The following is a 12,251-nucleotide window of genomic DNA, read 5'->3' as shown; positions in this document are numbered from 1 at the left end:
TTATATCTGTGTCTCTTGTTGTCCACATATAGAGTCATCGTTACCATCTTTCTAAATTCCATATATATGCGTTAATATACTGTATTGGTGTTTTTCTTTCTGACTTACTTCACTCTGTATAATAGGCTCCAGTTTCATCCAGCTCTTTAGAACTGACTCAAATACATTCTTTTTAATAGCTGAGTAATATTCCATTGTGTATATGTACCACAACTTTCTTATCCATTTGTCTGCCAGTGGACATCTAGGTTGCTTCCATGTTCTAGCTATTGTAAACAGGATTCACTTCACTTTTAAACCTTAGTTTACTCACTTGTAAAGTGAAAATTAAGCCACCTACCTTGCCAGGTTGGTGTGAGAAGTCAATGAAACAGTGTGCATAAAGTACCCGGCAAGGTAGCTGCTGTCACTCCTCATTTGTACTTTATTCATCTTCTACCAGCTACTTGTTGTTTTTTACAAAAAAAAAAATCATGCAATATTTCAAGCACACAAAGAGCAGAGAGAAAATAAAGTTCACCCACATTCCCACCGTTCAGCTTGAGAAACAAATTATAGCGGCAATTGGAGCCCTGTGCACACTTTCCAATATTTCCTGCTCCTCCTTTGCTCCCTCCCCCAAGGGAACGCCAGTCTTGAATTTGTTTTCATTATTTCCAGGAATGTTTTCATACTTTACTACTTATCTTCAATAAAGACAAAATGGTTCAGAGGCATTTTTCCTGTGATGGATACTTAAACATCCTGTGTAGATAGGGTAAATTTCTTAATACTTATCCCCATCATGTTAGCTTGCCATTTATACGAGTACATATTCTCTTTTTTCTGATCCAAGAATAGCAATCCTGAATAAATACCAGAAAGAAATGGTGTACCTCAGATGGCAGATTTTTGTAGTGTTTAGAGAATTTTCTGTCTTTAAAAAATTATTTATATTTATTTATTATTGTTTTTATTGGAGTATAGTTGTTTTACAATGTTGTGTTAGTTTCTGCTGTACAACAAAGTGAATCAAGTACATGTAAATATATATCCCCTATTTTTTTTTGATTTCCTTCCCATAGAGGCCATTGCAGAGTATTGAATAGAGTTCCCTGTGCTATATAGTAGGTTCTCATTAGTTATCTATTTTATGCATAGTATCAGTAGTGTATATGTGTCAATGCCAGCCTCCCAGTTCATCCCACCCATCACTCCCCTGTTGGTGCCCATTTGTTTGTTCTCTTTATCTGTCTCTAGTTCTGCTTTACAAATAAGTTCATCTGTATCATTTTTCTAGATTTAACATATAAGCAATATTATATGATACAGTAAGTCCCCTACATACAAACACCTTCCATTCTGAGAATACATTTGTAAGTCCAATTTGTTCATAAATCCAACAAAGTTAGCCTAGGTACCCAACTAACACAATCAGCTATATAGTACTGTACTGTAGTAGGTTTATAATACATTTCACACAAATAATACATAAAATACAAACAAAAAATAAAAACATTTTAAGTCTTATAGTACAGTACTCTGAAAAGCACAATAGTACAGTACAACAGCTGGCATATAGGAGCTGGCATCGAGTGAACAGGCAAGATGAGTTACTGACTGGAGGACGAAGAGGAGGCGGGAGATGGTAGAGCAATAGGAGACGGAGGGCAAGCTGCAGTTTCACTCATGCCTGATGTTGATGGCACAGGTTCTGGATCCTTGATGGATTTAACTCTATCCACCCTCTTGAAAAAACAATCCAGTGATGTCTGGCTAGCAGCTCTTTTCTCCTCTCGTCAGAGATGCCACGGCAGCACTGGATTGCAGTCTGAACGGCTGCTGCAACCTTTGTGTACTGTTCTGCGTTTGGGTCCTGTGACTAACAGAGCCTCCTCAAATAAAGAGAATCCCCTTGCCTTTTCCTGCGTCGTGAAATTATTCAGTTCTGCAGTTATTTCTGCTTCCTCTTGTCTCCCTTCATCCTTTCTCTTGGCCCCCATTTCCAACAGGTCTTCATTAGTAAGCTCCACGTTCGCATCTTTGAAAGTTCACAACTGAAGAATTTTCTGTTGTATTTCTGTGTGCTAAAATGCTTCTGAGTCTGTATTTATCCATGTTAGGAGTTGAAAATATAAATAACAGTAGAGATTCCTTCAAACATTATGATTTAAAATTTGTTCCACAGTTAATATAAAGATTCTCAACTTTGGGAGGAAAATTACTGTATCTTATTGGCTTGATTTTGGTTAATGATTTTTTTCATTGAAGTATAGTTATTTACAATATTCCATGTTTACAGCAAAGTGATTCAGCATATATACGTGTGTGTGTGTGTGTGTGCACATGTGCGCATGTGTGCTAAGTCACCTCAGTCATGTCCAATTCTGTGCAACCCTATGGACTGTAGCCTGTCAGGCTCTTCTGTCCATGGGATTCTCCATGCAACAATATTGAAGTGGGTTGCTATGCCCTCCTCCAGGGGATCTTCCTGACCAAGTGATCGAACCCGCAGTCTCTTACGTCTCCTGCATTGGGAGACAGGTTCTTTACCACTTGGGGCACCTGGGAAGCCTTTTACATATATATATAGTTTTTTTTTTTTATTCTTTTTCATTATAGGTTATTGAATATAGTTCCCTGTGCTATATCATAGCTCCTTGTTTATCTATTTTACATGTGGTTAAGGAAATGGCAGCCCACTCCAGTACTCTTGTCTGGAAAATTCCATGGGCTGAGGAGCCTGGTAGGCTATGGTCCATGGGATCACGAAGAGTCGGACACGATTGAGCAACTTGAGTTCAGTGATTTTTTTGAGAATTTTATAATATCCCTTGAACTGATGGAAGACTTACTGGAGTCCCATAGAACTGAATTTTTATTTTAGTAACTTATTTACATGTAAGGAATGAAAATTAAAATACTTGGGGTTATCCTCAATGGTGTTTCTAGTATAATCTCAGCTATATTTTTAGGCATCCTGTGGTAATTTATGCTGACATACTAGAGGCAAAGCATAGTTGAATGAAAATTCAGATTAAAATCCTGTTTTACATGAAGCTTTCAGCTGAAATAGGGACATTGTTTTATTTCGGCTAAAGCTGTAGATATTTAGCAGCTGGACAATCACACGGGCTTCCCTTGTGGTTTAGCTAGTAAAGAATCCGTGGAGACCTGAGTTAGATCCCTGGGTTGGGAAGATGCCCTGAAGGAAAAGGCTACCCACTCCAATATTCTGGCCTGGAGAATTTCATGGACTATGTAGTCCATTGGGTGGCAAAGAGTCACAACTGAGCGACTTTCACTTTCACTCGCTAATCACCGAGTCAGAGCAAGCCAGTCAGGTGAACATCTTTCTTTCTGCCGGCAGGTGGCAGTAGCATACTAGAAATGTTTATGACGATTGACACTGAGACCACACAAACAGCTTTAAAATGATATGATCGTGTGTTGGTACCTTGTGAAAAGTACAGTAAGCCATTTTCTGGATTTCGAGATATAAAGCAGACCCCAACCTTGATATGTTCCCCATATTTACATATATTTGAATGACTGCCCCGGTCTTTTGCTCTGCCCTGGGTGAGGTCTTTTGGGATTTCCCCTCTCTCTCCCCTTCTGGCTTCCTATTGTAGCTCTTGTTTCTTTCTGGGAGTAACTTCACCCTTACAAAAATACCCGCTTCTCTCCCATGCTTCAGTGTGGCATCCATTCTTTTTCACGAGGGAGAGCGACCCAGTGTGAAACGAGAGAGTAGGGACAGAAGAGAGAGCATGGAAGCAGATCTGGACCTCACTTCCGGCTCTACTGCAGCAGCTACCACAAACACCACGTGTCCTTTTCCTCTTGTTAGTTTTATTCACTCTCTTGTTTACCATTGTTGTCAGCAGTGAAGACTTTGAGAAAAACTCAGAGCTGTGTACTTGCTTCCGGGACATAAAACATAGGGAAAATTCTGAGACTAGATTCTGTTCTGTCTTTGAGGAACCAAGGAAGGGAGCAAGTGAGACTAATTACAAACAAAAAGTGGTGGGGACAGAAAAGAAGCAGGCAGCCTAGGTTCTGGGACTGGATCAGTGAAAAAAGGGCTAAGTGAGATCCACCCAACACAGTGGGAGTGGCATCCCTGGGACTTTCCACTGGCCAGACCCAGCCTCCCAGCTCCTCATGTCTCATCACCACTTTCCCGATTACAGCGATTCTCAAGAAAGGCTGGTGCGAGAGAGTGAGGCAAAAAGGGGGAAAAGCCTGACCCTTTTCTAGCTGCTTTAGATGGAGTTATCACCATTTGAAGTAGAAATCTATGCAGAGATTCTACAGAAACACTGTTAGATGAGATAGTTAAGCCCTGTACTGTTATTATAATGTACAATAATTTTCTTGAGTTTTCCAGCCCAACCCAGAATGTGCCAAAGCCCCATCCACTGTGTGCATTCTGTGAGATAAGGTTATATTGAGTTGCAAACAACATTCACACATTGAAAACTGCTTCTGTTGTATCACATCACAAATACAGAACATGTTAAACTCAAAAGACATTTCAAAAAGGCTATATAAAAGTTAAAAGCTGTATTTGAAAGACAGATTGTGTTTTGGTACAGTGATATATATTTGCATATTATATTTATGTATAATGATATTAATTTGTGCATTAAATTTATTTGGCTATGTAAAATATGTCTTTGAGGATCTATTTATCATAATGGGCAATGGCTTTAAGATAATTTTGTTCTTTTGTTGCAATAGTCAAATGTTATTTTCCCCCCAATAACCAGTGTTTTATTCTGAGATAGCGATCTCATGTTATATTGGAAAAATTAAAGAAATTCTTTTGTAATATTTGACAAGCCTAGAAGTTAGAATGCTGCACGGAAAGTAGTAAAATACACATTGACATTTGCTTTTAATTGTTGTAACTCTTGTATCAATTTGAGTAGAACATTGAGGCTGCGGTAGTTATTTAGTCATGGAAAGGAAAAATAAGACTTGTTTACCAAATTGAAAAGAAGTTAGGAACGCGATTTTCTCAAAATTACATTTCTACTCAAACGCACTCTCCCACTTCGAGTTATTTGCCTAATTATATTTTATATGTGATGATTTTTTTCTAATTTTAAGCCAATCTGACCCAGAGGCAGGCTAACCTAGGTGTTTCCCTAGTGACTTGCATTAAGCACTATTTTTTAAAAAAATTTATTGAAATATAGTTGATTTACAATGTTGTGTTAGTTTCAAGTGTACAGCAAAGTGATTCAGTTATACATATAGAAACATATTCTTTTTCATATTCTTTCCCATTGAGGTTTATCACAGGATATTGAATATAGTGTTGTATAGTAGGACCTTGTTGTTCATCTGCTTTATATATAGTAGTTTGTATCTGCTAATCCAAACTCCTAATTTATCCTTCCCCCATTCTGTTACCCCTTTAGTAACCATCAGTTCAGTTCAGTTCAGTCGCTCAGTCATGTCCGACTCTTTGTGACCCCATGAATCGCAGCATGCCAGGCCTCCCTGTCCATCACCAACTCCCAGAGTTCACTCAAACTCAAGTTCATCGAGTCAGTGATGCCATCCAGCCATCTCATCCTCTGTCATCCACTTCTCCTACTGCCCCCAATCCCTCCCAGCATCACAGTCTTTTCCAATGAGTCAACTCTTTGCATGAGGTGGCCAAAGTACTGGAGTTTCAGCTTTAGCATCATTCCTTCCAAAGAACACCCAGGGCTGATCTCCTTTAGGATGAACTGATTGGATCTCCTTGCAGTCCAAGGGACTCTCAAGAGTCTTCTCCAACACCATAGTTCAAAAGCATCAATTCTTCGGTGCTCAGTTTTCTTTATAGTCCAACTCACACCCATACATGACCACTGGAAAAACCATAGCCTTGACTAGACGGACCTCTGTTGGTGAACTAATGTCTCTGCTTTCCAATATGCTGTCTAGGTTGGTCATAACTTTCCTCCCAAGAAGTAAGCGTCTTTTAATTTCATGGCTTAACCATAAGTTTATTTATTTTCTATGTGAGTCTGTTTTGTAAACAAGGTCATTTGTATCATATTTTAGATTCCACATGTATGTGATATCATATGATATTTGTCTTTCTCTATCCAATTTACTTCACTTAGTATTATAATTTCTAGGTCCAAAGGACTATTTCTTACAGAAGTTCTCCCTGTGTTATTCAAGTCAGCTCAGCCCCCACCCTCCTTTTATTCATGATTTAGACCTCAGAGGTGGCCCATGCCATTGCTGTGTTCCACATCAAGCATCAGATGGTACCGATTTCCAACAGACTTGGGTATGAACCCCAACTTAGCTATTTACTTGCTTTCACTCACCCTTCCTGAGTCTTATGTTTCTCATCTGTAAAATGAAGATAACACCTGTTTGAAAATGTTGTAGTTAATATTAAACAAGAACAAATGCATGCAAAGACTTAGCATGAAGCAATAGCCTTATAAACCTCAATATTTAGGCTTCACGATTTTAGTAGGAAGTAGGTTTTATCCCTGTTTTACAGATGAGTCAGCTGAGGTTGGTAACTGATCCAGGGTCACCAAATTTGTTTTATGATTTCAAGTCCAGGGCACTTCAATCTCCTTGGCTGCTTCTGGATCAAGACTGCAGAAACTAATAAAACAGGCAGCACTGATGGTTAGGTGTGAGCACTCAGATGAGCTCTAGCTGCCGTGGAGGTAGCAGTTCCCAGTTGTTTTTTCTCTGACAATTCCTTTAATTCTGTGTGATCCAAGGTTTCTGTTTAACAACTGAAACTCCATTCTTTTCTCTCCTGCTCGCAAAAGCCCAGGGAGAGGGAGAGTGTTTATAGTAGGGTTAACCTGCAACCCACCCCACCCCCACCCCCTAGCATGTTATCACTGATAGTGAGTTTCTTTGAACACAATACAACTTATTCCAACGTGCCATAGTCAGAAAGTGCTGTGTAAGATGTATTCTAGGGCGAATAAATAGGTCATTTGGTAGTACAGGGTTCCTTTTGGAGAGTGAAGAGAAGATTGGTGGGGTCAGTGGGAGTCTAAAAAGTTAAGAATTGATCTCACAGGCAATTGGAGGTTTTTAAGTAGGAAAGCAGCAGGAGGAAAATGGTGGTCTGCAGGAGGTTTCAGAAGCCAGAAAGCCTGGAAGCCAGGGGATCCACTGAACTATTGAAGTGAACTAGACTGAATGAGATGAAGGCCTGAACCAGGTCAGTGGCAGTGGGAATGGAAAGGAATGAACAGATACAAGAAGGCTTGTGATGGATTGGCTATGCATGGGCGAGCAAGGAAGGAGAGGGGTCAAGTGATAAAGCAGATTTCCTTCTTCATTTCTATTTTGCAGAAATGTAAACTATAATGATCTTGCAGCCCTAGGACTCAGAATCCTGATGGAGGAAAGGAGAAAATCTAGAATGTGCTGAAGGGCAGGGAAAACCCAAGGTTACACATTGGCAGGACATGGTTCCTAAGAGGTTTTTTTTTTTTTGGCCCCACCACTTGACATGTGGGATCTTAGTTCCCCAACCATGGATGGAACCCATACCCCCTGCCAGGGAAGCTCGGAGTCTTAACCACTGGACTGCCAGGGAATTCCCTACAGTCCTTTATTTTATTTTTGGCCGAGTTATTTGGGTAACCTGCTGCATGTTTTCAGATCCTAGGCTAAGTGACTTTGTGATTAGTCGTGGAGACATGCTGTTGTCTGAATTTAGGACTTGATTCTGGAACATTGCAAGTGATGTTCTGGTGATGGAAAGCACTTGGTGAGTTATTCTGTTTGGCATCTCACCAGCCAGTAACTAAATGTTTGCAGTGACTCAGAAAAGACTTTCTGAACCTGACATTGAGATCATCTGATAGATTGTACACCCCATGACTCTGGTGTAGGCTTCCTTAAGGGCAGAGATTTTTGTTTTCTTCACAGCTGTATTCCCAACAGAAAACAGAGCTTGTCACTTAGTAGATGGTCAATAAATAATTGTTGGATGAGGAAACGAAGCCAGGGGTCACGGGTGCCTGGCTCACCACTATACCCAGTGTTGTGTGCCATGCTGATGGAATTGAGTTGAAATGCATTGGACAGCATTTGGGCTGGTAACACAAAATTTATTTGGTTTTATATGCTGTGAAATACAGGAAAATCATGTTCAGTCCATAGCTCTTTACATGGAATATTAAGCAATAACAAAACTATATTCGTCCTTTTGCCAGTGATGAGCTGGAACGATTTATGGAAAATCAAGGTGCGTCCAGTCCAGGCATCCTCATTTTAACAACAAGCCTCAGCAAACCTTTCATGCGACTGGAAAAGTATGTTACACTCTTGCAAGAGTTGGAACGGCATATGGAGGTAAGCGAAGGTGAACTGTTTTAAGCTCTCATACAAAATATGGGCCTCTGCTATGGAGGCAGCAGCCAGTCCGCCTCCAAACTAGCCTTGGTGAGGAGTTCAGGAAAAATCTTGGTTTCAAAATTTACTTGATCCAGTCTTTCCTCTTCCCAGGCTTTTAGTTTTCCTCTTTATGCAGCAAGATAAGAAGGGGACTTTTTTTTTTTCCTCTGAAGATTTTTAAATTTTTGGACTTATTTTTATTAATTTTTTCTAGCTTTGTTTTTGAGGTATGACTGACCAATAAAAACTGTATACATTTAGATTGTATAACGTGACTTTTAAAAGGTGTATAATGTGATTATTCATTATACACGTACTTTGTGAAATGATAACCATACAATCAAGTTAATTAGCACATCCACTTTTTTTGTGTGAGAACGTTTAATGTCTTTTTTTTTTAGCAACTTTCAAGTATACAATTCAGTGTTATTAACTATAGTCACCATGCTGTACATTAGATCCCCCAGATTTACTCATCTGAAAACTGAAAGATACTCCTTCTTTATTATTAAATATTCATGGTTATTCTCCCTCCCCTCCCTTCTCCCAGCCTCGGTCTTGCTCACTGGTTGACTCAGATGGTGGTTCTACAGAGAGATCTTTCACCAAGAAATCTTCTATTGCTCTGATATATGAACCAACTTTCTTGTGGGAGATAAACAAAGCAAAACAGCATCAGAAAATGGACAGAAATTTTTTTATTATTATTATAGACAGGAGCATTTATCGCTAGGTCACTGCAGTCGTTCAGCTTTCTGAAGCTAGATTACAGTGGAAGATTCTGGTATTTCTTGAAAGAAGAATAAATGGGTCCACTCTCCGTTTCTTTCTTTATGCAGCCAGACATCTCCATCAAAGTCCTCTTGCATTTTTTGCCTCAAGAGCCCAAATCCTCTTATTAAAAGCCAGTCAACAGAGGTAGCTTCTTGAGTGGTTCTTGTGTGCAGGAGCCTGGGGGATGGGGTTGTGGGTGGGTGAGGGGGGCCTGGAGGCTGCATTTACCCTACTTGTTCTTCCTGTGTCTGGGGAAAGGTTTTGAGGTTTGAAAGGGTTTGAATATCTTTAAAGAAAAAGGTTGCACGCTGCCAGTCATGTCAGCATTTGTAAGGATTGAAAGTGTGTACTCTGAGCGAAACCACATTCTCAGGTTCTTTGACCTGCCAGAAATCTGCAGGCAGTGGGGAGCCAGTGAGTAATGCCAGCCAGAATGAAATTTCAGTTAGAGCCCAGCAAGGTGTTGAGCCCTGGATGGCTTTCCAAAAGCTAAATCAATTTGCTGAATTGTTTGAGGTTGGCCCCTCCTGGTTTCTCACAAAAATTCAGAAATGAGCAGCCTCAGGTTCCGTGACTGCTCAGTGCTGAAGTGCAAATATTAATACATGCTTCACTGGAGGAGATAAAATCCCAGGTGCTCCTCCTGCCTGGATCCTCTGTCTTGGAGCCTGTTTCCACTCCTTCTCCGTGTGCTGGTGGTCCCCTGCCTTTGGCTGCCTTTCATTTCCCACTATGAGATTATACTTACCCCAAGTATGAATTCACCATCTGGTAAGACACTTTATCCAGCCTTCTGATCATTGAGCATGGCTGCCAGCTCATGATAGAGTAACATTTGAACTTCGCAGTGGTCAGCTGATTTGGGGGAGGATGAGTTTATAAAGGAATACAACCTTTCTTTTCATAAGCAGTGCTGTTCTTGGCTTGGGTTAGACCCGTAATCTACTCAGCTCTGTATTTTATCACTGGAGGCTGGTTGCACAGCAGATGTCTTCCCATTACTCCAGCTGAAATTCAAAGCTTAGCTGGATCCCTCCCCAAGAAGCTCCACTTTCTTTCATAAAGAGTTATGCAAGTGTGGACCCCTCAAAGCCATTTTTTTAAAAAAATGGCTGTTTATTCATTCTGAAGCTAATTCATTTTTTGACTGTAGCACCCAGCTTGTGGGATCTTAGTTCCCTAACCAGGGATTGAACTGTTGCTACCTGCCTTGGAAGCACAGAGTCTTAACCACTGGACCGCCAGGGAAGTCCCTCAGAACCATTTTTGAACCTGTTCATTTTTGGGGTTGTAAGTCCCGTGAAATTGCAGATCAAATAAGCTTGCTGAAGAAGGAGCACATGGTATAAACTTGGAATTTTTTCCCATCCGCCAGGTTTAGTCTGCTAAAAGAAAATGGAGGAGGTTTAGCTTATGAGATTGGATTGATTTTTCTCTGAGCACCACTCAGTTTCTACAGTTCCCTACCTCTTATCATTTACTAACAACATGACCTAATGATGACCCCAAATAATTATTATTTATTATCCGCAGTATAATAGCCAAAGGGGAAATGGAAACTCTTGCCTCAATAACCAAATATATGTTACCAAATATATAATGTATTCCAAACTGTCTTAATTTCTTCATCACCTAATCATTAAAGGTGCTGAGATTCCAAATGCTCAAGTGCTGTCTTACTTTTTAATCTTGACGTTAGCATATAGCAAAACTGATTTTTTTCTTTCAGGTACAATTCTATGACTTTCAACCCATGTATAGATTTGAGTTACCACCATCACTAATGCAATACACAACAGTTCCATCATCCCTCAAAATGTCCTTTTTTGATCTCTTTGCAGCCACACCTTCCTCCCACCCCACCCTCTGGCAACCACTGATCTGTTCTCCTTTAATACTGTTTTAAAATGTATTCCTTTGATAGGATACGCATCCAGATCACCAGGATATTCTGAAAGCAATCGTAGCATTCAAAACTCTCATGGTAGGTGATGCTCTAAAATTATTATTCTCTATTTCGTAGTCTTTGTTTCTAAAACAGTGACTTGTGTGTAATGTTTCTTTCCTTTTGCAAAGGTCTTTGGAGTGGAAACAGTAAGCTCTAGTGACCGTATTGCAGTGATTGTGTCATTTAATGTTGTCTTCCAAACATCATGCTTACCTGTGAAAGGTTGCCAGGCTGAGGGTGTAAAGTACTCACATTTGAAGTCTCTGCCACATTAAGCATGGCTGTGTAGGTGGGGGGTTTCCTTTTGTCTCTTTGTCTTTACCCCTGTGTTGCTCACCTTACGTCTGTGCAACTCGTCCTTCACTGATTGGCATCAATACTGGATTCATCTACTTATGCCAAAAGGTGTGAGTCTATTCTTTGCATAGGAAAAAGAAATCCTTCATCAAATCTAAAAGGAAAAAAAAAACCCAGCTAAAATGCAATTGCCGTATACAGATTGCTATCAAAGATACCTTTATCTTAAATCTCGAGCATGATGGCTTAATGTCCTCTTGAAACCACTGATGTAAAACCGCTTGGTGGCATTTTAGGAGGAAAGTAAACGTTATTTGGGGTGATTGATTAAGTTGAGCTTCATTTTAGACATTTCCGTAGTATTCCAAGTGATGGGATCAATGTTCAGTTATTGATTCTTGCTGTAAGATTATGATGCACCTTTCACCGTCACCTCATTTTTGTTGCTGTTGAAAGATCTGTACCTGACGTGTCCACAGTTAAACAACAAGTTGAAGACCAGAGCGTAAGGTATCAGTTTAAATTTGCTGTGGTAGACAAAAAATGGTCAAATATTGGCAGTTTGACATGGTTCAACCTAATAGAACAGGCCACTGAAACCTGTGGCATTTGTTATTGTTCTTTGTGTCCCCTTTCTTTTTTCCTGTGTAGATTGAATATAACATGTCTCTTTTGAAAACAAATTAATTCTAATCATTTTACATGTTGTACAAGTTGCTTTGATAGTTACAGTATACTTATTCCCATTCCAGGTGCTTCAAAAATGTATCAGTTTATTTCTTCAAGCTTCCATTTACCTGAAAGGGACAGCAGAGATTTTATAGAAAACACATCCCAAAATGCTATGACAGTCATTTGGAAA

At 39.8% G+C, this 12,251-nt stretch overlaps 1 protein-coding gene across 1 annotated transcript in view; it reads left to right on the top strand.

Moving 5' to 3' along the window:
- The window catches only part of ARHGEF6 (Rac/Cdc42 guanine nucleotide exchange factor 6), a 116,743-nt gene that overhangs the window by 84,187 nt on the left and 20,305 nt on the right, over window positions 1–12,251 (top strand). The window contains exons 10-11 of the mRNA XM_052663743.1: window positions 8,190–8,328; window positions 11,069–11,128. Of these exons, the coding sequence (XP_052519703.1) occupies window positions 8,190–8,328; window positions 11,069–11,128 (199 nt within the window). The remainder of the gene's footprint in view (window positions 1–8,189; window positions 8,329–11,068; window positions 11,129–12,251) is intronic.

This window comes from Budorcas taxicolor, chromosome X (assembly GCF_023091745.1).
Source record: "Budorcas taxicolor isolate Tak-1 chromosome X, Takin1.1, whole genome shotgun sequence".
Lineage (NCBI taxonomy): Eukaryota > Metazoa > Chordata > Mammalia > Artiodactyla > Bovidae > Budorcas > Budorcas taxicolor.
This window is presented reverse-complemented; position numbering and strand designations above follow the sequence as displayed.